This window comes from Cyprinodon variegatus, unplaced genomic scaffold, assembly GCF_000732505.1.
Source record: "Cyprinodon variegatus isolate N-32 unplaced genomic scaffold, C_variegatus-1.0 Scaffold279, whole genome shotgun sequence".
In the NCBI taxonomy this organism is placed as follows: domain Eukaryota; kingdom Metazoa; phylum Chordata; class Actinopteri; order Cyprinodontiformes; family Cyprinodontidae; genus Cyprinodon; species Cyprinodon variegatus.
Window position 1 is genome coordinate 370,306 of NW_015150732.1, and position 27,373 is coordinate 397,678.

Genomic DNA, 27,373 nt, shown 5'->3' on the forward strand with positions numbered 1-27,373 from the left:
AAATGTTACAGGGTTAAAATTTGGGTCAAATTTCATTGCATATTTTTTTTTCCTCTTACATAAAATAATAAAAACAAACCCATTTTTTGTTGTGAGGTGAGAAAATAGATAAAAAAAAATGTTTACAGTCAGTGTATGTGTACATTTTTGTTTTCACATTTGAGTCATTTGTTTTCCTTTTTGATTGGTCTGACTTTTTGCTCATTTCATAACAACTGCATGCATTGATTTCATGAAAAATAAAGATAAAAAAACGGGGGAGAACGTTCGTCACATGATCTTCAAATCTCATTATGTTCCAGAACCTATGCTGACACTGAGAAGGCAGCAAACGGGTGGCATGTCTAAATAAACCTGTTATCACAATCCCTGCCAATTAATTCCAGGAATTTCAGCTCTGTTTACTCATACTGAGCTTCGTTCAACATTTAATGTGATTATGAGAGCGCGGTGCACACAGATAATTTACAGCAACACACCTGTAAAAGTGCTACATTGTCAAAAAACTGACCCCTTTAAACATTTATGGCTGTGATTTATAAATTCGGCTAATGTGCATGGTTTTTATTGCTGTTTTAATAAACATTTAGGTATCAGTAGGATTAATTTTTATTCAGTGCAACTGCAGAAAGGCTCCAAAACAATATGTCAAATCTAAGATGATTTGCGGCTATTTTAGAAGAAAAAAAATCCTGAAGAGCACCAGGAATGAAAAGCTGTATTTAGGAATACAAACAGCATATCCTTCTGCGGCACTCAAAAGGTCACATCTTCCACTAAGGCTGCAAGACTAGTTAACAAGCAGGGAGACTTATGATGGATCCAACAGGCTTTAACATGACTACAGCACGAAGAGTGAGGTGCATTGTAGCTACAGAAGAACCAAACAATAGGAAACACCACCTCATTTAGATCTGTGCAAGACATAAATTCCTCCACACTGTTCTCTAACCCTGTCCTGGAAGAAAAACAACTTGATATTAGGGGGACGCTATTTGTTTGAACAAAGCTTTGCAAATATGAAATTAGAAATGAAATTATATTGCATCTTGTCCTACAAAGATAACTATTACCATTTGTTGAAATGGAAATGAAAATATTGTCATTAATATTAATTTCCTTGCAGTTTTACTTGAATCTATGAGTCCTTGAAGTGTGGCTTCATCAGTCTGCAGAATAAGTTTGTTAATATTCTCTTGATTCACCTCTGAACATCAAGGCTAATACGGCTGGTATGTTAGTAAATGTTAAGTGCTAAAATAAATCAGTTTTATTGATGAGGATGATGATGAAAAAAAGGATGAAAGAAGAGCAGCAAGAGCCTTAAGAAAGCAACCCCCTTTCCATCTTCACTTCTCTCTTGAGCCATCTTTTTAGAATGTAGTTTTCTGATTTCAAGCAGCCTCGAAACATTTTTTTTTATCTTTGCAAAGTTAAAGATCTTGTCCAGATCTAATTTTTTGAACATCCATTAATTCAGCATCATCTGGCAATGTACATTTTTTTCGACACTCAATCATTAAAACATTTAGTAAAATCAGCCAAAACAGGGGTCCATCGAAGTACCTGTTAGCAGTACTGTATATATATAAACTTTTCTGCAAATTATGATATGAAAACCTTCTACAGTTTTGCCCAAACAACTACTGATAACAATCTAAGCATTGATGTCCTAATAAAGACCTAATAAAGAAAGTAATGATGTTAATAATGCATGTTAATAATACTAAATATCACCTTGTTCTATGTGCTTCATTCCTAATGTTTCATGAGACATTAGTCATTTTTAAACAATACAGAATATTTGTTAGACTTAGACTTCGACTTGTTAGAATTATAAATAGTTTATTTCTTATAAGAAACTATTTTTATATCTTCAATCAATTCTTTGCACATGTGCTTCATAAAATTAAAAAAAAATAAAAACCCCTTTCTGCATTCTAATTTCAGAATGCATTAAATAGTCTCTAAGCCTTTATTACAGAGACTACCAAAGGTTTCAGAATCTATCTCATAAAGATCAGTGCATCATTGGCCTTATCAGCATAAAAGGTTTTTGATGCTGCTAATATGTAATTAAACAGAGAAAAAAGAAACAACCAACCACCACAACCAATGTTATAGTTCAACTTATTTAGTACTTTATTAATAAACAAAACAAAAAGACTGAATGTATTTTTTTAATTTGTTGAGTATTAAGATGATTTCACACCGACCTGGTTTGCAGCGGCCCACAGTGGGTTCCTGCTCCAACTTTGGGAAACCATATCTCTAACATTTTTAAATAGGTTATTAGTCAATATAGACTTTAATTTCCAATGTAAGCAAAACAGTAGAACATCTTACATACTGATAGTAACTTTTTTTATTCAATTCCATTTCAGAACATGGTAGCCAGTGTTTTTATAACAAAGGCTTTATAGATAATTCTCAGGTTAACTCATTATTTATAAATCAGTCCATGTGTAATGATATATTCAGCTGGGAGGTCTATTAGCATCCTTTTTTTCATGTGCTGAAATTGAACCTTGCTTTTCTCCATGTGGAACACATTTCTCTCTCCCAACTCAATCTTTCTCAATATTTTTTGTACTTCTGATAGTCAAATGCTATTATGACTTCAAGGCTGTAATACAAAATCAATGCAGGCGTTATGCAACGGCTGATGCTGGCAGCGGCACATGTTCCATATTAACCAGGAGTCCCGATTGGCTTTGGTTCCTAATGAGCGCCAAACAAATTAAGCATTCGATTTAGTCTCTTTTTAGAAGATGAAAGTTGAAACATAATCTCAAAACGGTGGAGAGATTACTTGAAATGTGGCGTACATCGGAGCGCCTCTTCATGCGTGAACATGCAGGCACACATCTCTCCAATTATCCTACACTGTTCACTATTAAAAGCAACAAGTTAGTTTGCAGTTTGTAGCAACTCTCTGCGGATACGAAAGCAATGAAACAGAAGAAATATATGTTGCACATGTAGGGCTGTGTATGATATCTAATTAAATCCACACCAGTTATATTAGTGCAGGGTATAATATGTCGGCATTAGGCCCATACATATCTAAAATATCCAGTAAATGGTCTAGTCTCTGTGTAGCTGTACCTTAAATACCCTGTTTATTCAGTACCTTGCAAAAGTATCCATTCAATTTAATTCAGTTTATTCATATAGCGCCAATTCACAACACATGTCATCTCAAGGCACTTTACAAAAACAATTCAACCAGATCATACAGTCAAACTGATTCAAAGTTTTCAAAGGAAACCCAGTTGATTGTATCGACTCATTGACTTGAAGGCAATCCGTCATGCATGTGGAACCTTGTCAAAATTTTGACAACCAAACTCTCACATTATAATTGGATTGCATTTGTCAAATTCCATCAGAACACTCGTAGTTTTGATGTCATTATAGCATCATGAGCCTTGTATATCTCTGTCTATTCTCCTTTCAAGAAAAGCTCATATTGGATGGATAACGTTTGTAAAATAATGTCCTACTGCCGGGAGGACAGCAGCAGGACCACATGGTCCCCATGATGTGCTACGATTTATGGATATTGCTCCCAACGGTGTAACAAATACACCCCCACTCACATACATTCCCGTCTTGCTATATGAGGAAAATGAGGAGCATATGTTGGTTCGCATTGATTTCCATTGTTTTTCAGTGATTTTCAACCCTTTCTATTCTCTAACCCTAAAAATAACCCCAAACATACCTATTTCAATGCATACCTCACCCTAAACCAATTTACACCTAAGCCATTAACCTAACCGTTAGCAAAATAGCTTGTGAGGACCATCAAAATGTCCTCACTTTACAACGACCAATGCTCAATGTGAAGCTAAAATCGGAGAAATGGTCCTCACTCTGATGCAGAGACAGATACATGCACATGCAATTTGGTTTGAAGGCTAAAAAGTTGGGTTTGATTTAATCTGACCAGAGCAACTTCCCTTACATGCTTGCTTATATGGCTTTTGGTAAACTAAGGGAAGGCAATAACTAATGGTTATTTTTTTTTTTACAGATTGTATCACCTGGGATTTGGTTCACTGAAGCTTCTCCAAAGTTATAGTGTGGATCTTGAATGTTTTTTTGATCAATGCCATTATCGTGATAAGCGACTCTTTAGGTAGAAGGACTTGCTATTGTGAATTTATGGTTGTGGCATTTTCCTTCTACTTTAATATAATAAACTGAATGCTCACTTTTAGTTGGTAAAAAATTTGGGACATCATTGTGTTTGCCAATCCATCAGTCCTTCCACTCATCCATTTATTCATCTGCTTATCGTGCCAGGGTGACAGTTGGGCCAGTGCCTATCTAAAACAGTCTAGGGGCAAAAGGCAGGGTTCATCCTGGACAGGTTGTCAGTCTATTGCATCGTTGTATTTTATTTAAAGCCTTATCATGCTTTTAAGCTTCTCTTTAACCTTCTCAGCTCTCTGTTGCTCTTTGGTCGTCATACTGCAGCTAGTCTATTAATATTCCCTCCCAAATAACAAAACTCTCAGGCCTTTGAAGAACTGCTGGATTTACACAGAAAATGTCTTCTTCCTCGTCTCATTTCTGCACTACCTTACTTAAAAAAAAAACCCAACAACATTTGCTGTTTTCATTTGAAGAGGGCATGAATACTTTGCAAGGCTTTGCAAACTGGCAGCACCAAACAGCATAACTGAACAATCTTTGCTCTGAACGCAAGAATGGACAAACAAGAAACATGTGCCTCTCTCAACCTTACATTAACAAACTTACAGTGTGTCAAAGAGGAAAAATAAAATGCTGGCAGCAGCACTTAAACTTTTAGAATATTTTTGTTCTCAGAATCGTTGTGCTGGAAAAAAAATTTAATTAAAGACCATGAGTGTACAGGATCTCGCAGCAAACTCCCAACTCTTTAAAATGGCTTGGCAAAGAATTTAATAGCGACTGTTCCACTTTGATAATCTGTGTGAGTCTACGGGGTAGTGTCTGGTGGGGAGTGGGGAGATGACATCTGTAGTGTGAGAAGAAGAGATAAAATGGGACCTGTGAAGCTTTGAATAGCATCATTAATATTTTAACTCCTTAGTATATTGCAGTTATGATTAATTAGGAAGAGCTAGAAACATTTAGATTACATTTATGCACAGTGGATATTATAAGAAGTTACATACTAATGTTTTATTTAGTAAATGTACTTTGAATAGGCTGATAGACTTCTAACTCCAAGCATGTATCAGTAATGACAGAGGTAACCCATAAACATCAAGAAAGTTATTTGTAATAAGTTGCATTAAAACACGAAAAAAAAAACATTAGACACCATGAGCTAAATGGGCCAAATGAGTAGTAGAACAGGCTTCATGCATAAAGTTATGGATGGGGAGACTGATGGTATGCAACAGTCAGATATTTTTATGACCGACAAGCTGTCGTCAAAATGTGAAAATTCTGGGTAAATCTTTTTTGCCTTTAGGATATTTGTGTTCCTGAAAACCTGCCTTGGTCTCAATTTCAAAATCTTATCAGAAATGTTCTGGCCCATTTCTTGATTAACCCTTCCGGCAATTAAACATAATCTGCCAATTCCATAACTTTTAATTTTACTATAAGCTGTAAAACTGCCCCATATTAGGTGCTCATACCTTCAACCTTCGCTGTTGGTGTGATGCTTTGGTGGTGTGATGCACAACATCATTTTTAAGTACAAGAAAGTTCTTTGCAATTATATTAATTGGTTTAAATGTGGTTTGGTGATCAAATGTTATTCAGTAAACCTCAGGCAATCATCAGCATACTCAATCATCAATATACTCCTACAAAGAGTGGAGTCTTGTGAATCATTGTGGGATTGTTGGTTCTTGGACAACTCTTCTGATTAAGTTTTTAACTCGTCTGTCAGAAAGTTAGCGAGGAGAACCTGCTTTTTGCTGTTTTATTGTGTAATGCCATCAACTTCTGGATTATTGCTCCATTGGACAATACACTAATGTTGCTGTGGTAAGCCTATACCCTCTGTAATGGTAAACCATTAGACATGTACCCAGTTAGGATTAAACTTGCCTAAAATAGTTTCAGTCAATAGTATGTCTAATATTAGCATGCCTGCTTTCTACATTGTCATTATTTCAGTTACATTATATCGATAAACGTTTACTCATATTGTGTCAGCCACTTCCATTGCCATAGATGTATAAAATCCAGCTCCAAGGGATGCTGAACTTGGACTTAACTGAGACCTAGACAAACTTTATTGTGTATACAAATTGAAATGTTGATGCATACAGCTTGTCAACAGTGAATGAGCAGCTTACAACAGTGAAATTAACATTTCCATTTATAAAGTGCGGCAGTGATCAAGAATGTAGACATTGTAGGAGAAAGGAAAACCAATTTAAAGTCATGGTGCAAAGGGCATTGAAATAGAAAGGTTCAATGTAATGCAAAATAGATAAATATGGTTAAGAAATGAGGTAGAAGATTGAGATTTGTTTTATTTTAAGGGGTTATGAAAAAATCGGCCATGTTGGTAGTGCAGACATGATGTTTTCAAGTGTGATGCAGAGTATTCATTAGATTTTCAACAGTCTGATCAAGATATTCTAATTATCAGTTTGTATGAAATCGTACGAAAAGTTATGCACAGTATTTCGTACGTTTTTGACGTTTTTCCTCGAAAAAACAGATCAGTGCGCATGCGCAGCCAGACAGACGAAAAAAGCAGATCCGCGGACGGACGTAAAACTGGGAAAAACAGTGCAATGATCACTTCTTGATGTCTCTCACTAGGTTGCTTGCTGTTTTGTATCTTAGGTTTAGGGTCAGGGTTAATTGTATGTTAAATTCTATGTTATTGAATGGTGCGTAAGATGCACATGCGCAAGGATATCTTGTCTCGAGGCAAGACGTAAAAATAGGACGAAATACGACGAAAAAAACGCCAAAAATGTACGAAATTACTGTGCATAACTTTTCGTAGGATTTCATACGAACTGATAATGAGAATACACTGATCTGATGGCAGAGAGGAAAAAGCTGTTGCAGAACCTGCTGCGAATGCGAATGCGATACGGAACAAATGGATCCCTCTCAAAATTTCAAATATCTGAAGCATAGAACCATGGTACGATGGCAATTGTTCAATAAATCTATTGGTGAAATATCCTCACTATCCAATATGTAAGTGACATACGGGGACTGGAAATGATAATGGGGTAAACTGTAAATTTCTGTTTTTTTTTTTTTTAAATGCATACATCTTTAAGTCATCAGCTCAAAGTGTTCCATATTTCCACCCACTTTAGCTGTGGTTTGCAAAGTGCAGTCATGATGAGTTATTTTTCTTTCAAGCAGAAGTGTCATGTTCTTCTTATGGGTTTGGGTTTGCAGTTGGACAGCAATGTCATTTATAACCAGTCAAGACATCTCTGGAGGCAGTGCAGCAGGAGGTGAACCTGTGCTTTGCACCAGAGCATGTGCTGACATGGTCAGCTCTGAGACAAGCTGCAAACTGTCTGTTTGCAAGTGATGCGTGTTTGGCTCTCTCAACGTTGGAAGTGCCCCCGCTGCGACATGACAGGTTTACACACACAGACACACACACAGAGTCTTTCCTCAAGGATATAGATAAGCTGTGTGCTGTGAGGGCTGGGGTTGGTGGTGGGGTGGGGGTTAGGGTACATCCATTACACAAACCCCCGTGGTCCAAAACCCCCGGAGCTATCTGCCAGTTCTCACACACTGAGAGACAAACTGCCCAAAATACACACACACAAACACATGATGTACTGACATGAAATTGCAAACATCTACAAACACTTTCACACAGAGAATTCTAATGGAAACAGCTCTATGTACATATTCTGTTGCACGCCGAGTGGCATGAAAAATTCATAAAGGGAATTACAAACGTGGTGCTGAATACAAACTGACGACAGTGAAGGCAGACTATCGAGAAACTGCTGGAATGAGTGTGTCATGTTGATGGCAGGGGTGGTGGTGGTGGGGGTGTGTTTATGACAAAGAAAAGGTGGGATATTGTGACAGGAGAACGAGCAGATGCGACTGCAACAGAGTTGACTGTTATTTGATATGCGTTTTCCCAAATACGCCTCAATTACATTAACTCTGCCGTATGTGCTGCAGAGATAAGGGGATCCTTCAGTGTACTCAGGATGTGGGTATGCCTTTGTGCACTGGTTGTGTACCCTTCTTTAATGAGCCGCGCTCACACCAGAAGGGTCGCCATCATTCTGCTGTCTCTTAATTGGACACACCGAGCAACCGGCCCACCAACAGCATTTATCTTCAACAGCTCCCTGCAAGCAAAGCAGCCTGGCGGGGCGAGTCCCAAATATATATATATATATATATATATATATATATATATATATATATATATATATATGTATATATATATATATATATGTGTATATTGGCTGAAGAAAGATTTTCCAGGAATACCTGCTTGCTAGTTTGACCTTTTCACAATTAGTTGCGGGTCTGGGCTATGGTTGTTAAGGGAGCTGAGCACAACAGGGTAGAAAAGCAGCTAAAAGTAGAGGGCTATATGTGCCCATGCCCACCCATCTAATTGGGAACAGATCACCAATTAGTTGCATTTATGTTGAAGAACAGCATGATGCAAACATAAATATCTGTTCAGCTAAGAAATAAGTGAGCAATGATTAAGTGTCCTTATGGGATCAGCAACTATAAATCTTTTTCAAAAATAGGAGCTCAATCTAGCTTCTTTTTATAGGCTTTTCAGTCATTCTCTACTCGAGTTACAGTTCCCCACCAACGTTTTTTTACTCTTTGACCTTTTCTAGAGTTTGGGCCTGATCTTCAGAAGGTTTGCATGTCTTAAAACAGGTGCAAACGTGTATAAGTGTAGAGCAGATCTTCAAAGAAAGTGCAAAGTGATTTTCATTTGCGCTTTAGCAGACAGTTTGTGAAAAACTTTGTTTTTGCATGTATGCTTTTATCAATATGCTGAAGATATTCCAAGAACCAAAATGTACTTAATGGGTGGAGGATATAAAAATGTAAATATATATATATAACTAGTCATTATCCAAATCAGAAAAATTCAACTGTGTCAGCAGCTTTTCTTTTTGTCTGAAAGTCAGGTGCAAACTGACCAGCAAAAATATCTGCAATCATTGTCTTTTCAATAGGAGGCATTGGTAAAACTCTAGATGATGGAGAGTAATTATGTGTGCATGTAAACATAATTGGCCCATCAAAAGAAAAATAGTGGAAAAATATTACCAAAGAAAAAAACATCTCTACAGGCTGGCACACATCAGTGCAGTGTGATGATGCAGGATATCTTTATACAATCAAATAAACAAAAAACGAATCTTAAATATAAGGGCATGTACTGTAGATATTAAAAAAAAGGAGTCTGCAAAGAGACTTGGGGCTGAGGGGTTTTAGGGCAGATTGCAACTGTGACTTTTTTATTCATTAATTTAATAATTTAATGTTTTGAGCAATTTATTTAATTCTAATTTTGTGTCTAGAAGTTTGAGATAAACTACAATAGTGCCCTGTGAATATTTATAATTTTCAATAATACCTTAATCCCAATGGCTATGAACCTCATCTTTTTTGTATGGCTGTTTTAATGGGCAGAATCAAACTGGTTTGCATGTCTGAACATTTGAGTTCTAAAACTCTAAAATGGGCATTTTAGTGCTGCTTAAATCAGTGGATAAAAAAATACACTATCAAGAGTTTTCAGTTTATCTTTTAAATACAGTTTTGAAAAGTGAAGCAAGGGTATCATTGTATGAATTTAGCCAAGGAGAGTCAATATGTGCTGTATCACAGCTTTGCTGTACTTCTAGTGCAAATTTTATAGGTTACATCTTTGATAGCTTTTGACATTCTTTAACATACTTTTCCAAAAATATATATATATAAAAAAAAAGCTGAATCAAATTGGATGCATAGCATCCAAATATCAATTTTCACATCATGCCACTGATTCTCACTTGGGTATAAATGTTGACTTAATGATATATTTACACCAGAAAAGTTCTTTTTCGACTTGTTTGGCTCATATCAAGAGCAGACTATGAAATTCCTACATGCAACACCTCTGTTTTGCATGTTTAAGTTGTTATTACAGTTGTAAAAATATTGCATATGTCAATAGCAGCTTGTTCAATGTAGATATGAGATTTTGTCTTTAATTTTGCGACAGAGTCAGAGAATGTGTCCAACAAGCCTGAAGGCAGCAGCTTTGCTGAGCAACAGAAAGTAAAACAGCATTATTTAGTTCAGAGAAGCAGGATTGTTTTTAGATATGTAGCGAACTGTGCCAGAGTCTATTCTGAAATGAACTGAGACCACATCAAAAAGTGGGTCTTGGTCTGGTTGTTTGGTACAGACCAGGGTTCGTTGATCTTTATACATCTATGTAAAAGCTCAGGGCCAGAAAAAAACTTTGTTTGGTCCTTTAAAGTGGACCACATGTGGAATTTGTGAGTACAACATACCGCCTTGGAGCTACAGGCTGCACACTACTGTTCCAAAATATAGAAAGCTGACAAAAATCAGTTACAGTTTTCAAGGTACTCTGCTTACAAAAACAAACAAACAAAAAAATAGATAATTAGAACAGAACAACAGACTTCTCCATGCTGATTCAACATAAAAGCTTTATCTCTGAAAACGTATCCAAGCGTGAGCAGCTCCCAATTATACAACAAACAATTTGCTTCTCATTTCCCATCTCCTAAGCAAAGGGGACCGGTTGAAAATGATGGACACGAGCAATTTCTTTAACATGGCAAACATGCAAATCACTTTCAGTGTGTCTCCCTTGGCACTCCCCCCCCCCCCATGGTACACTAGATTGCAGCCCTCCCATTCTAATTGTTCTCAAACATCACGCGAGCACAGCGAGTTAATTGCAAACGAGAGACGCTGATCTCCCATGATAGAGGACTCTGCATAAATGAGTATTCCCAATCTGACTATCCACATCAAATCTGCCAGTGTCAAAAAAAATAAATAAATAAAAAAAATATATACTTTGGTCGATTTGGTCAAGCTAAAAAAATTATCTGAAGGGCCTTTGGAGGCACTTGAAGAGGAACACTTATTTAAGTTAATTACTTCTACAAATAATTGTGTTTTGTACTGTTGGAAAGGAAAAAGCCAGTAGAACTATACAGTAGCAGCCATTCAAAATGGCCCTTCCCAGCCGAATAGCTGCCGAATGGCAGCCAAATAGCAGCCGAATGGCAGCAGAAGGGCAGCCCACTTCCCTCAAACTCCCAGAGAAATCTCCTCCAACTTCCAGCCACTGGAGTGCCCCCCTCTTGCATATTTTTTTACTCTGACTCCACCCTTTTTCACTGAATTACAGGGTCTGAACAGGAGATGATGCATCTTTTTAGATCTTAATCTTCACAAATCATGACAGAAAGAATATTTTAGTAAAAAAGATTGATGTTTAAAAAGGAATTAAAGGGGACCAGCCAAGGACCCATCAAGGAACGTGGGGTCATTTTGAATGGCTACTACTACATAAGCCAGTAATAAAAAAAAAAAAAATCGAGGGATAATTAAAATATATGCTGACAAAGAAAAAGGCTAATGATTATTATCACCATAACATATACTAAGTTGTAATAATGTATGACATTTTGTTGAAAAACTCAGGGCATTTATATAAAAATTTTGAGGCTCTTTCCTGCCTGTCTAACTAATGGCTATATGTAGGAATTATCCAAATAACTGTGCGCTCTTTTGTTATTCATTGTGAACATGATGTTTCATGAAGACGGCGATGAAACTTATTAGATACTATTCTTATGCTTCCCAAATATGTATTTATTATTGAATACGGAATAAAAGAAAACACTGAAATTGTTGATTATTTTCTTGAGTTTTATGTGCTAATGCATGGACAAGTTTGGATAAGCCTGACATGAGCAGTAATAGAGTCTTAACCTGCATGTCTGCCTACTTGCAATTGCAAAAGTCCATGAACGGATCTGTTTGTATAAAAATAGTAACTTAACTTAAACTTTTGAGTTACTCTTTTAAAGAGCAATTAAAACAACCTCAGTAAATTATTGATCTTCCTCACAAAGTCTCTACCAAGTAAGACAGTGATAGTAAGAGAGAATGAAAAAGAAAATGAAAGGTGTTTGTCATGTCAGTGCATGTTCCTCCCCATGGAGCCATCATTAATTAAGCGTGAGATTGGTCTCTCCACTTCACACCCCTGCCTCTCGTCCTGTTGAGCCAGGGATGTCAGGGGACACGTCGCTTCTCACCTCAGAGAGCGAAACAGGTAGTGTCAGTTCAGTGGACCTAAAATAGACATCTGTGAACACACCCAAATGCATGCACACACACACATATTTTAGTCCACTCAGACACCCCCATTTTAGAAGCAGCTGCTTTTGTGCTCGAGTCCAACACCGCATCAGGCGCCTATAGCTCTTTTTCAGCGCAGCAGTACATCACTAATGATAGCTCAACTCCCTAAACTCCCCTATACTACCCAGAGGGGTGGGGAAATCTGCCAAACGGGTACAGGTCCTCTCCTTCCCGCTCGTACCACAGTGTCTGACAGCCAGCAAGGGAACTGTAAAATTAAAGGCCTCTGCAAATGAAATGCTGACACGACAACATGAATCAAAGGCAAGCCAGTCACATGACCCTGTGAGAGAAGAATGACCAAGGCATGTTCTCAAAAGGAATACAAACACAAAACAGAAGGTTACAGAGGGAGGGGAACAACATTGTTATTAAGTTACTGAGGCGCCCTATTCAGGGTGTAATGGTGGCATTATGGATATTGACAGGAGTGATATTTGTTCATCTTTTCACCTTGAAAATTCAAGTGCGTTGTCAAAAAGATCTCCGAGCTGAAGAACTTTATTGACTTCTTTTGATATTAATATTCGCCTGAGACGACAAGTCTTTTCTTTATGATGTGACCTTGTTGTTACTGCCAGAGACGGTAATGTATCTCGGCTAAGTCATTATAGCTGACTCATAAAGGAAATAGAAATGGATTGCTTTGTTTCTGTTGCTCGTCTTCCATCTTCAGATCACCTCACCCTAGAATCTTCCACCCTCACTCCCATACAGAGGTAGAAGGGTCAAGCACCGACATTAAGGGTCATCATGACTACACAGCAGACAATCTAATATCGAGGTGTAGAAGAAGACCAAAACCAAACCCTTCCTCTACAACCAGCACGCCTCACTCATGAGGGAGAGTTATTGCTTTAATATAGACAATGAAGGGTTCAATTTGTGCTCTGGGTGTCAAAGGACTGCTGGGCGTGATTGCTTTCTTGGCACAGTTGTGACACTCATTGGCTCGGACTCAGAACGTATTGGAGAAAGCCCTCACTCGGTACGGAAATGTGTTGCATGACAGATAGTGGTGGAGGAAAAGGGTGATTGGTGGAGGAAAGGAGAAAAGGCACGGCTCGTCGAACAGCAGCACTTCGATCCTTGGCAGAATGAGAAATACAGTGTCCTGACCTTGGCTGATCAAGCAGAGAAAGAAGGGAGGGCAGACGTAATCCAAACCACGGTCAGTTCCAAAAAAACACATTAAATAGTAAAGAGAGGGAAACAGTTCTTGTGCTTACACTTTGGGGCACCTTTAAACCTTATTACAGAGAAAACAGAACCTTTATCTGTTTAAAATGTGGCTTCTTTCACTAAGAGGAAAGGCTTCTCTATTTGCAGAGGATCACATATAAAAGAAAAACAATGCCTACCACACATTTGGAATATAGCTAAATAGAAAAGGTAAAGGCAGTAAAATTTTTTTTTTAGGTGGGTAGTCTTGTATGAACAGCAAATAATGAAAACACAATGTTTTCTAGTCTGAAACTAGTCTGAATTCAAGACCTGGATGGTCCAGACCTGATTCAGAAAACATATTTTAAAATAATTCTTGAGTAAAATCCTAATACCTGCTGTTGCTGCACAGACATGAGATGAATATTCAGACATTTGGTTTTGAATAAGGAGCTTGCAAACTTTTTATATGGTCTATTCTACATGAAAGAAAGAGCAGCTTCCACATAAACACAAACAAATTTGGAGATTCCAATGAGTTATACCTGAGTAGATGGTGGCGAGCGCTGTTTGCGGGTGGTTGTGGTGGACAGTGTGGTGGTGGTCTCAATAAAGGTGGTTGACATCTCTGGTGGCATCGAAGTGGTGGTGCGGGCCGCACCACGGCTGGTGGGCACGTCTCCAACAAGCCGCACGCTGCCGTTGACTTTAATATTAGGGTGGCCTTCGGCGGCCATGTTGAGAACCTTGAGCCCGTTGTAATAGAGGCCTGAGAGCTGGCCTTGGTAGGGTCGCTTCCGGTCATTTCCCCCGATAGATATAGTGGCCTGCGTGTTGAAGATCGTGAGCTGGCGACCTGAGAGAGGAAGGGGAAAAAAAAGGGTAAGGATGCAAACACTAAAGCTATCCAATGCAAGAGATATGGGTGCCTGTCTCTTCACCCCTTCACCAACTTGTACATTTTTAGATTCCAGAAGTTTTTGCTACAAAATGCAACTGCTAACAGGATGGTTTGTATTAATCAATTTCAAGCTTCAATTTAATAAAGTGTAAATATTTATGCTGTCTTTAGCAATAATCAACAGGAACAAGCAGGAGGTGATAGGTTTTCCTCATCATTGTCATATTCGAATTGAGGTAAATTGGCAAAATTGGGAAAGAGAACTAAAATCACAAAATGTTTCTAATTCATGCAAAACCTGAATATTTGTCTCTGTGTTTTACAAAAACACTAACATACCAAAAAATATTAAACAGCTATACAGCTGCTAGGCACTTGGATTACAAATAGTCCCTTTGGGGTTAAAAAAAGGGGACTAAATAGTAACACTTTGGTACAAAATTGGAAATGGAGCTATTTGACCATGATCCCACAAAATTTGTTGCAGAGGTGAATAAAAAAAGAAAATAAGTAACATACAGAAAGACCCTATTAATAACATTACCTCCCTGCAGTAAGAGAAAAAGTTTGTTTTTCAAGAGCGATGTATTGTTTCAGTGCTCAGTTAAATTAGGTTCTAAATTTTTCTAAATTACAGGGAGCAGAACTAAATAACCATCATCTTCCCACAATACTATAAAAAACACTTTAAATAGAGCATATGCAAATTCGAAAGTAATATCTAAAGAAAATGAGCTGGAAAGTGTTCTTATGTTCTGAACTGAACAGTGGACGCTGTGCAGGGAAATGATGAATAAACACATATACAAGCTTTCGCATATTCTAAAGACAATGCGAATGTTAATGTGCCGTGCGAGTTTGATTAGGCAACGTCTAAATATCACAGTCAAAACACTCTCATGCATTAATTATGAAACTGAAATGCTTAAAAGTTCCACAAAACGAGTATCATAATTACATTTGTGCAGTTCACAGATTAGCCACACTGCAAGCTTGTTCCATTTTGTTTGCTATACAGCACAGAACACATTAGGTATGGAATGGCAGGGACGGGGCGTTCATATCACAGAAAATGAAATAGCACGTGTGGAGCCATGCATGCAGCAGTAATGGGATTTTTTTTTCAAAACCTGTCAGTGTTTTAGCGGTTGTTAAAGGGACTTTATGAAAAGGTTAAGACGTTTATGTGCAATGAATTTTAAAAAGGCAGTTTATAATGGTATTACGTAGAGTGAGAAGGTTGTACTGTGGGGCAGCGGGCTTCCTTAAATCCGCCCACACGTGAGTTAAAGACAGATGAGAGGCCGACTTTGATAATCTAAGCGATTAATAAGAACAGCTCTTTCAGGCGGCGGTGCACCTTGGCGCTCGCACCGTGACACTTGGCTGTCAAAAAGGCTCCAATTATCTCTCCATCATCAAAACAGGTTGGATTTCCATTTGGTGTGATAAGTACAAGAAGATAAATTGCAGTAGAGAGGAGCCCCTGCTGTTAGGGAAGTTTTCAGGAGGGATATGTCCACTGATTAGTTTGTTCTCAAAACACTGTCAGTGTTAAGCTTCCTCTCCACACAATCAGCCGACAGTTGCTGCATTTCTAATGCCTCCTCCAGTCAATTTAAACGTTTGATTCCAGTCATCATCCTGTCCCAGTCCCTTTAACTGGACACCATGATTGAACAAGTTCAAAAAAAGGTGACAATGGCAAAAAAAGAGGGGGGGTGGGGTATCACAGAAAAATATGGTTTATTTTACAGATTTTTAAGGGATTTAAGGGATGATTTTCTCATTCTCAGAGGTTGAAAGGGAGCAAGCCGATGAGATGACTGAAAGAAAATAAAATAAATAAAATAACATTCTGGAAGTTAAATAAAGGTTTACCTTTCTCCTGAAGCCAATCCTCTACTGGCCGGGTATATTTGAACGGGATTTTCTTATTTGCCATTTGATAGCGCTCAATGTCGCTGTTGCCTTTGGAGTTCGAGAGTTTAACAAACAGCTTGAAACAGTTGGCAACAGACAACAAACATTTATACAGTGGTTTATGATGAGGTTTAGCTGCGTTTAGAAGGATTTATAAAAGCTTTATGAGTTTTTTTTTCCAAAATTAGTTGAACTTCAAGCTTCACATTTGTTTAAAACAATATTAAAGATCACACACAATATGCATAAAATAAAAGCAAAAAATCATCGACAAGAAAAACTAAACACAGCAAATACATAATAATTTACATGACATTCAATAAATGAAGTACTGAAGAAAAAAAAACAGCTTTATTGGTTTTCTGTGCAATTAAACTGAGTCAGCTATAGAATTATCTCTAATTCTCCTACTGGACACCATCTGCTTTTGCTATTTCAAGTGGGCAGCAAATGATTTTGTGTGACTATTTGAAGGGATGGAGCTTTGTGAGGAAAGGAGGGCAATGTTAAGGGAGCAAAGTTGTAATTCTAAGTATGGCAGACCCGTTGGGGGTGAGATCCCACAGCGGCAAAGATTTCAAGAGGACAATGCATACAAATGAGATCATTACGGACTTAGTGGGAGGCCTTTTGGGGTAAAGAGAAAAAAAAGCACTACTACGTTCTCTTGAGAGCACAGCTAACATGGTGAAAGTGCCGTGCAAATGTATTTATAACCTTTATATTTTTTCCACATTTTTCACATTTCAACGACAAATATTTTATGGGATTTGGGATGAGGCACATAAACAGTCAATCAATAGAAGAGGACAACGTTTTCAAGGGATTTTTCAAATAAACCCTGCGAAGGCTGGCTTGTCTTTGTTTCGTCTGACATCCCCGAAATCAATCTCAATATAATCAACTTATATGATGCCACCTATCAACCAACCGACCGGCCGACTGATCAATCAATCAATCAATCAATCAGTTAATCAACCAACCAATCAGGTTCCGTTGTCAACAACTGATCGACTGAAAATAGGAATTTTTACTGAGGTGCAGTGCCTCTTGCCTGCAGGAACAGATGATTTCCTTTGAAAAAAAGATTTTGAAATCTTAAATGACTTTTAAATGACTGAAGCATTGAGCTATTCACACGTAATCATTACCAAACATGGCTTATAGATCTTCCAACTGAATTAAACATCTAATCCTAATTCTGAATGTATACGGATTGAATGTCAATGTACACTCACCGGCCACTTTATTAGGTACCCCATGCTAGTAACGGGTTGGACCCCCTTTTGCCTTCAGAACTGCCTCAATTCTTCGTGGCATAGATTCAACAAGGTGCTGGAAGCATTCCTCAGGGAGTTTGGTCCATATTGACATGATGGCATCACACAGTTGCCGCAGATTTGTCGGCTGCACATCCATGATGCGAATCTCCCGTTCCTCCACATCCCAAAGATGCTCTATTGGATTGAGATCTGGTGACTGTGGAGGCCATTTGAGTACAGTGAACTCATTGTCATGTTCAAGAAACCAGTCTGAGATGATTCCAGCTTTATGACATGGCGCATTATCCTGCTGAAAGTAGCCATCAGAAGTTGGGTACATTGTGGTCATAAAGGGATGGACATGGTCAGCAACAATACTCAGGTAGGCTGTGGCGTTGCAACGATGCTCAACTGGTACCAAGGGGCCCAAAGAGTGCCAAGAAAATATTCCCTACACATGACACCACCACCACAGAGATGCTCTTCTGCCCACCTTGGTTGTAACGCGTGGTTATTGGAGTCACTGTTGCCCTTCTATCAGCTCGAACCAGTCTGGCCATTCTCCTCTGACCTCTGGCATCAACAAGGCATTTCCGCCCACAGAACTGCCGCTCACTGGATGTTTTTTCTTTTTCGGACCATTCTCTGTAAACCCTAGAGATGGTTGTGCGTGAAAATCCCAGTAGATCAGCAGTTTCTGAAATACTCAGACCAGCCCTTCTGGCACCAACAATCATGCCACGTTCAAAGTCACTCAAATCACCTTTCTTCCCCATACTGATGCTCGGTTTGAACTGCAGGAGATTGTCTTGACCATGTCTACATGCCTAAATGCACTAATTTGCCGCCATGCGATTGGCTGCTTAGAAATGAAGCGTTAACGAGCAGTTGGACAGGTGTACCTAATTTGTTCTTCAGAACCTAAAAGAAGACTGGAAAAATGTAAAATACAGCGATCGACCTCATGAGCAGCTTGTTTGAGTTTGTATGCAAAGGTAACACCAATTAACTTCAATTTCCCATCATCATGACATTGTCGGTGTTGTGTTGTGTTGCAGTCTGTCTGTTTTATATATATTTACTTTATTAAGCAGTCATTTTACAGGCCTGGTTAAAAAAGGTGATCAAAAGATTCAGATTTTCAAAAGCTTACCTGTGCACTATATTCAGTAATTTCTTACCAGTAACTGCAGAATACAGTTAATAAAGCTTTTTCACCCACGGCTCATGTGATTCTGTGCCCCTTCTCATTTGTTTTTCTGGTTAAAAGCCTGGGCTTTTAAGGCAATTTGCCCATGGCTGGCCAACTTTCTTTGCCTTATTATAAGCAGAAAAGGAGAACTGCCTCATCACATGTCTATGGTTGTGCCATCAACTTCACTATATTCACTATAACAACTACCTTTTGTTTGTTGAAGGTTAGTTCACCTTGGATTACATTTTTCCATGTGTGGAGCAATATTAGAGCTTACATGAAGTCAATCGTGAAAAGTCACCTAATTAGTCATTCTCTCCATAAATCTTGGCCCCATTAAGATAAAAAATAATAATGGTAACAAGGAAGTCTGTTCGCAGTCAGGTAGAAATCTGAGAAGACCAAAATTAGTTTTTAAACCACAGGCAAACAATATGTGGAAAAACAGCGTACATTGTACTTGACTTTAAATCAGGCATGCCAAAAGTCAGGGCCGCTGTTCTGCAGATTTATAAAGGTTTCCCTGCTTCACCACAGCTGATTTTCACTGATACCTGATTAACAGGCTTTTGCTGAACTGCAATAAGCTGTGATAAAACAGGGAAACTTGTAAAACCTGCAGGACAGGAGCCCTTGAGGGCCAACTTTGAGCATACCTGCAGGCTTAACTACACCACATGGTGGTGGAGGCAGCATCATACTACTGTAAAGAGCTACTCGGTAAGAAAGGCTGCAAAAGAATGTTAATTGTACTAAGGTTCATCTTAAAGTGGGACAACATCAAACATCGACAGCAGAATCAATAATTGCATATAGATTCAAGCTTATTTATGTGTTAGACCGCCCAGTAAAAGTTCAGACCTGAACTTAAATTATGAAAAAAATTTGTTTGAATCAAATTTAGGGGAGAGGCGGCCTAGTGGTTGGGGCACTGCGCTTAGAATCAAGAGGTTCTGAGTTGGGGCCCAACTGCCACAGACTTACACTAAGGGTCTGTGAGAAAGATCCTTAACCCCATACTGCATCCTGGGCACCGCACAATGGCAGCCCACTGCTCCCCAAGGGGAATGGTTAAATGCAGAGATTGAATTTCTTTGCTCTGTACTTGTGACAGTGTAAAGCAATAAAAGTAAGCTACTTTGTATATTGTGGATATAATTCAAAAGATTTGCAGCCCTAAAGGGACCAAACAGTTCAACAAGGTATTGCAAACCACACTATGCAGATTTTCAGCTTATATAAATGTAACATTTCTTTCAAGTGCTTTTTCACTTTACCATAACAGGCTCCTTCGTGTTGGTCAGACTCAGCAACCTTCTAACAAGTCTACCACGTTTTTTACTACACATAAAAAAATTAACTGAATAAAACAGAATATGAAATGAAAATAAAGAATTTATATTTAGCTAACCTTTATGCCACCTTTAAATTAATGTCTTTACACATTACTCACTTCTTTAACTTTTGATTTTTAACAAGAATTTACAGACAACAATGAAGAGGTTGCAAACTCATCACCTATAAATAACAAGGGATACAAAATTAAAGAATTTTGTCTGATATTCGATATGTTAGTCAGTATTTTACAGCTAAACTGGCCAATAATCCATACCAATATTTCTTTCCATAGATCAAATTAAAGATTTTATGCATTTTTTTCTTCCTTTCCTGTGTCATTTTAATATCCACACCACAAATATTTGTACTTCAGCCTCTCTCCTGTGGCAGTCTTTTGTTACTCTAGTTGATCCTCTGATGTGGAGTAAATCTTCTCTATTTTGTGACCAAAACAGTGCCTGATATCATATGAAGTCATATGAACGTCTTATGAGGTTAATATTGCCCGGTACCAATGACATGCCACATTGTGAAACTCTATAGATTGTGAATGAAAAAAAAAGATAGTTTTCATATGAAAACTCCTAAAATATTCTAGGGGTGTATAGGAGAATATATATTTAATAGACCTTTTAAACAGAGAGTATAGTGTGAGAAGTAGTATTATATGTCACGTTAACACCCTCTCCCACTGTGCATGTGTCAGGCTGAGAATCGTCTGAGGATTGAGACATACAGTACAAGTCTGTCTTCAAACTCTGCAAGGCACAAGAAGAGGCCTGTAAAAATTTTTAAATGACAGCATGACGTCAGCCAGTACCCAAGAGAGGTGGTATTTGAGACAAAAAAAGGAATGGGAAGCTATCATGGTAAATTAACATGATTTCATAACTGTGCAAATGTGCCTGGTGTGGGAGTGTCTCAAGTGATTTAACTGGTGAGGTTAACTTTATTCTCACACTTTCATGGAAAGCCAAGTGATTGGGTGCATATCATATTCTGCTTGTCCTCACACCCACCCAGCACGTAGTTCAGATATTTGCCTCTATTACAATAAATTACACCTGGCTAAGAAAGAGACGCAATCACATAAAACCGCAGTGTTCCTTCCTGCCCTTTTCCCCATTTTGAAAAACATCTACCCAAGTGCTCTGTTTATATTCAACCAGGAAGCAGCGTGATTACGGCTGCGAAGGAGCTCAGGGAGCTAAAGGACTGTGTCAGTAGTGCGCCAGCAGGTTAATCAGCTACGAGCAGGACTCCCTCCTCCTTCCTTTGATCTCAGGCAGGTTTCAGGTGGCAGCCAAATACACTTTCCCCTGGAAAGGGCCACAGAGGAAGCCATTATGGTTGGAAATGAAATCAGAGGACGAACGGGATGGTTACGATGCCTGAAAATGTTCTCTCAGGCCTGAGAGAAGAATCCATGAGCTCGCTCTGCATTGCTAATGGCACTGTCCCAGGTATAGCTTACAGACGGTTTCAGGTGATTAATGAGGTGACAGTTCCTCAGTAATGAATACACCACAAGCTAATTGTCCACCTAATGAGAAAAATCTCTATAGTTTGTCAATCTGATGTTCAGTTTTCCAGAGGTGACTCTAGAATGGATAACCTTGCCAAAGAAGGGTTATTTGCTTTTATTATTAGGGTTATTGTTTTTGATTTGTGGAAGCAGCCTGGTCTAAACCTTCCTCAAAGACATTAGGGAATGTTACAAGAAGAGTAAAAAAGATGCTTCTGTAGCAGTGCATTTAGTGGTGTTGTAGTACACATTATTAATAGTATGAGCTGGTTTTTGACTCTAGTGTTTTGGTTATGTGGGTATATAGGCAAAGAAAGGAAATAAAACACCAAATATACAACAAACGAGCTGGAATGCATCTCAAGTGAGTTGTAACCCATACTCGCTTATAATGACATCATTTAAACACTAGCTAGCGCCTAGTTTATTGTGGGGCTGAAAACTAGCTGATAAAGTTGGGGTATACCAAGGAAATACAGGAAAGTAGCAAAAATACTTGCCATAGCTGGGCTTTGCCAATGGTACACCTAAGGCAAGTATTCCCAGTATTGCCATAGTATTGCTGTAGGTATAAGAAACCCACAGAGAAACAAAAAATGTATTCAAAAGACAAGATTTACATCCAACAATGTCAACATTTGGTTAAAAAATGAAAAATTAAAAGCCCCATTGTTGAAAAGACATTGAAAACTGGGTTTCCAATGACTTTTATTTGGCTAAAGTGGGATAAAAAAAAGACTGACCAAACACAACCTAATTTCTGGACTAAATCAAGACTGTGATGAACAGAAACCATCATCTAAATGATGTATTGTGGTTTGGGGAGGATATTAATGCTATACCTATGGCATACAAATGCAAATAAATAGGTATGCTGTACTAAAACAGTGTTTTCTATATTCCAACTATAGGCTGACAACAGCTGAGATATAAATTGAAACCTCAAAGAACTCTTTACAATGCTGATCTAAATAATCATTTTTCATGAAACTATAAATATTATAGAAATGGAAAATAAAAGATGAAAATGTTATCTGCTCTTGTTTGATGCTTCCAAAAATCTAAGAGTCACTTAGAGGTACTTAGAAGTTCCTACTGCAGTGGTATTTATTTACAGTCTGGGTGCCTTGTGTCATTTTCTATTGGTGGTTAATAAAATCCAGCAGTTGCAAAGTTTTAAGCATAAATCATAAATGTCATTTAACTTTCCATACTTCCCTTATCTCTTTTTTAGCTTTAGAAACTTGAATGTCTGTAGCCCCAGCATTTGTTTGGTGTGGAAAGTTAAGGTGGTAGGTCAAAATCAATTAGATTTGAGATGATAGTTGATATGTGGGAATCTGATGCATATTCATAATAAATCCAGATATGAAAATTGCACATGTATAGTAAACAAAAATAGATTCTAAATACGCTATTCACAATCAATCTGATGTAAAGAAAAACTGACTTCCATGATCTTGTAGCAAAAGCTTAATCTTTAGTCATGCATGATTAACAGCTCACAGCAATGCTCCAGCTGAAAAAAATACCAGTATGCATATTTCTGCTCATAGAAAGTTGTTTCTTCTTTCCCTTTAACATCCATATGTGCAAAAGATTAATAAGGAATTTGCTCCTTTTTTGTGCGATATAGTATCTCAGCATGCATATGTTTGAACTGCGCTGCTGAGTACTAACCTCTTTAATCCTCTAATACCCTATTTTCCTTATATTTAATGAGATTTATGTTTATAAACGCTCTGCCCGTGTCTATTTTCACCCTGCCGCACGCTCTTACTGATTTTTCCTTTTTACCAAAACAACGTTTAGCTTTTTTATTTTTTTTCTGTACTCGTCGGTGGCAGCCATTCAGTCAGCACAAACACTGGCAGGGAGACAGTCATCTGCTGATTTGCCGCTTCATTCTACTCAGTTTGTTTGTCACGCCGATCTCAGCAGGGTTCCATCACTGGGGCCAGAGCTGAGAACACATCAGAAATGTGAAAATGTCTACAATGACAGGCTTCTGGATTTTTTAATTTTATTTTAGGGAGGAGAGGTACAATGAGTACATTTGATATAGTGAGCTACTGTCCTTAAATCATCATTCCACATCTGCAGCTAACCATTGCCGTCACTGTTCATGTATATCACCCACTTCTTTGTAATCTACTCCTGACTTTCATCACCATCTCTTCCCCTCCTCCTGCTCTCTCAGGTCATCCATCCTATTTTTTTTCTCATCCAGTGATATTCTACTCCTTCATTTGCTCCCTGCTATTCTCCCTCCCCATGTCCCAGCAATCAGCCCGGTGCACTCATCTTGGGTAATTCAAGCCTCTCAGCTGCTGTCATTTATCTACTTTTTTTTCTCATTCGCAAATCCATTTCTCTACCAGTTTATCTGTCACTTTTTCTGTCCTATATCAACTAATGTTGTCTAATATATTAAAACTTGTTAAGGTTTTTTCTTCTGTACTGTGGTTTCATCCTCGTCCACCTTCCTCTCTTGTAGAAATAGGACACAACTGGGGAGTACATTCATCATTTTTCAGGTCTGCTTCAGATGGGGTTGCAAGAATAAATTAGACAGGCGGCTCAGTCTGAGTTCTGAGAGCAAAAGATATGATGTTCAGATAGAGCTAACCATGTTTGGCCCACGGACACTCTGGGATTTACTGTATCTCCCTTTGCAGAAATTGTTTCTTATTTTTATTACAGTAATTCAGGACAAAGATTTTTTGATATTTTGTCTGAGTCAGGTTTTCATAACTCATGCATTTGAGTGCATATGTGTTTTACAGTAAAAGTAAGACTGCTATTGCTACAGCTAACTAGCCTTGGTGTAACGCAAGTGATGACAAAGACGCACACATGCAAACTGAAAGACAGCTAACTATTCAGTCAGCTTCCCTCAGGCCCCGACTGAGTAGTTAGGCTAATGGCCATTCATCTGAGACAACACGTGAGACAGTCAGCTCAAGGCAAAGGGCGATGTGCAATTTCTGCCCGGTTGAATCTTGTAATTCTTTGATTCAAAGATTCAAACTCCAAAAAAAAAGAAAAAAAGAGAGAGAGAGAAAAAAGAGATCATGCAATCAAAGAGTACAGTGATTCTGGATGTTATATAAGGAAATTGGAGTCCTCTCACTAAACAAAAGGCAAGCCCCTGCAGGAATGTGGGCTGTCACACAAGTACACGGGACTACGGGAGAGATACAAAACCCGTGTTGAGCTGCGACTGGAAGGAGGAGAAACAGGAATAAAAAAGAGGGAAAGAACAGAGATCTGAGAGGGCAATGGCAGAGGGGGGGAATAATTAGAGAAAGGAAGAGACAAAGCAGTCAACACTCGCATAGATCCGACGCCCACATGCAAACAGCCGCGTAAGCCCCAGAAGCCTGACGAAAATGTTCCTCTATGGGATCAGAGTGCGGATATTGTTGTATGGATGGATGATGCTGAGGACTCTGATTTCTTAATACAAACAGCATTAAATAGCTCTATTTTTGTTATAGATAACTCCTTCGTGAGTGTCGCCCTGTTCTATATGTTAGCCTTAATTGAATCTTGGTGTGTTGGGAGCTCAGATGGCTAAACATTAACAACACAGATATTAGCCTTCTGTTACGCTTTCCATCCTTAAGTAAATCTCAGACCACAATGCCAGTTTTTGCATGAATGCTGCCCGGGTGCAAGTATAAAAACCAGTCAAAGTAGCATTGAACACTTCAGTTTTCTTTAGTATAAACCAATGCACTATTTCCATAGACAGCAAATTCAAACCACATGTCGACAAGATCCCAAGTTATTCACACATAAAACAGATTTCAAAATAAATTAGCACAGAGATGAAGTTTTGGGTAATAAAGTGGAATAGAACAGAATAAGTATTGAACACATGAAGAAAAGGAGGTTTAGCTTTCCTGCTGCTGTGTGCTAATCAATTTTAACTGGTTTGATATTAACCGATGGCCCATAAAAGGTTTCTCATTCCAACAGTATTATAGAGAGTAACGATTGGTAATAGCAAAGAGATCTGAAAATAAGAGGCATATCTTTCCTCATGAAAAAAAAGTCATACACTTAGCAGCAATTTCCTCTAGTATGTTCATGGACTGCAACACTACACTGCACTGCTAAAGGAAATGCTTGTTTAGGCCTGTTTAAGATGGAGGTTTTGCCTAATTAAGCAAACAACTGGGTAGATATAGTCTAAGGTGAGCCAAAGCGGAAATCTTTTACTTATCACCCCAAACAAAATGCTAATCTGAAACAAAGAAGCTGAAACTAAATTGGTTTCTGAATTTGTCTGTCAGTAAGCTCAGATGGATCATACTGAAAATATGCAGAAAGAACTGAAAATCAGACAGGATAGAAAGGAAACCTAATACCTTCAAGAGTGGAAAATAACCTGTATGAATGAATGACTGACATTTACACCTCCGTCCATGTCTCAAAGTTGTTGTTACCTTTTAATAAGATTCTGAGTCATTTTACTTTTTATTTTTCCTTACCAGTAACTAGTGTTGCACCCATACTGATACCAGTGTCAGACAGGGCCCCGACACTGTAATAAAATGGTGGTATCGGCGAGTACCGACAAATAGGGCACCGATACAGTACAATTTTGAGAGCCAAAAGTTTATTCAACTGTTTTTACCAATTCCAGGTAGGCAATAAAAAGTTCTACTGGATTCACTTTGTATTAGTCTTCTTCCTGCTTCACAAAGGTAGCAGCAGCTTGACAAAGCCATGATGGCAATTATTTTACATCCAAGTAGTATGCAGTTCTTCATAAATACAAACACACATACATTTCAAACAGATGGTACCTGTATAGTATCGGTATCGGACGATACTGCACAGCCAAGTATCTGGGCCAATAATGGCATCGGCGCAAAACTACCAATAACTTCACGTGTTAAAACTGATTAAATTGATACATTTTTCTAGATTTCTCTCTATGCATTAATGTTTTTTTGTTTTTCTTTGGGGCTTTTTATAGCCCTCATCAAAAACCGCCAGTTGTGACCCAAACCAGATCTAAAGGATAGACAATACTTTTAAAAACTCAAAGCACTTGTTACCTCTTTTCTTTTATGATGTGGAACAGCTCCTTATTTCGAATTGTTTGCTGCACTTCCTCCTTACCGATTTATCTGTGCAGCAGCTTTTTTTTTATTCAATAAACTTAGCTTCCATAATATATACACACATTCCATCTTCGCTTTATTGCATTTACTCTCTTAGGTCTGTCTCGTCAATGTTTATGTGATTCAATCTACTATTTAATAAAACTGATGTTCCCAATTTGTCAGCAATGCACCTGTTGTCAGAACTCTTTACCTATTTTTCTCTGAATACCAGGAAAGGACTGCAGACATACCAATGAAAATAGAGGATTGGGTGAATATGCTGTTGGACTTCCTTATCGGCTACAGGATGAAAATAAATCTTATTCACTGTAAATATCTTATCAAACCATTTTTTAAATATTGTTAAATCTAAATAATGTATTACCTAAAATGCATATGCTGCAGTGCAGTAGGTGTAATTAGGATTTTAATACTCTTCCTCTATCATGTTAGAGTAATCTTTCACCATGGGGCTGGTCTTGGAAATAAAACTACAGACTACATCAGCGATAATTAAAATTCCCCCTCTATTTATAATGTTCC

The 27,373-nt window shown here is 38.1% G+C and overlaps 1 protein-coding gene across 10 annotated transcripts in view; it reads right to left on the reverse strand.

Moving 5' to 3' along the window:
• nrxn3 (neurexin 3) overlaps positions 1 to 27,373 on the reverse strand; it is a 380,526-nt gene that overhangs the window by 30,463 nt on the left and 322,690 nt on the right. For 8 of the 10 annotated variants that reach the window (XR_001481465.1, XR_001481464.1, XM_015383268.1 and 5 more), the window contains 2 exons: positions 16,349 to 16,438; positions 14,112 to 14,422 (listed from right to left, as the gene is read on the reverse strand). Coding sequence is in view for 8 of the 10 variants with exons in the window: in XM_015383268.1 (XP_015238754.1) it covers positions 14,112 to 14,422; positions 16,349 to 16,438 (401 nt within the window). In the remaining 2 variants the exon portion in view is untranslated. The remainder of the gene's footprint in view (positions 1 to 14,111; positions 14,423 to 16,348; positions 16,439 to 27,373) is intronic. The other 2 variants (XM_015383267.1, XM_015383266.1) reach the window with 1 other exon arrangement.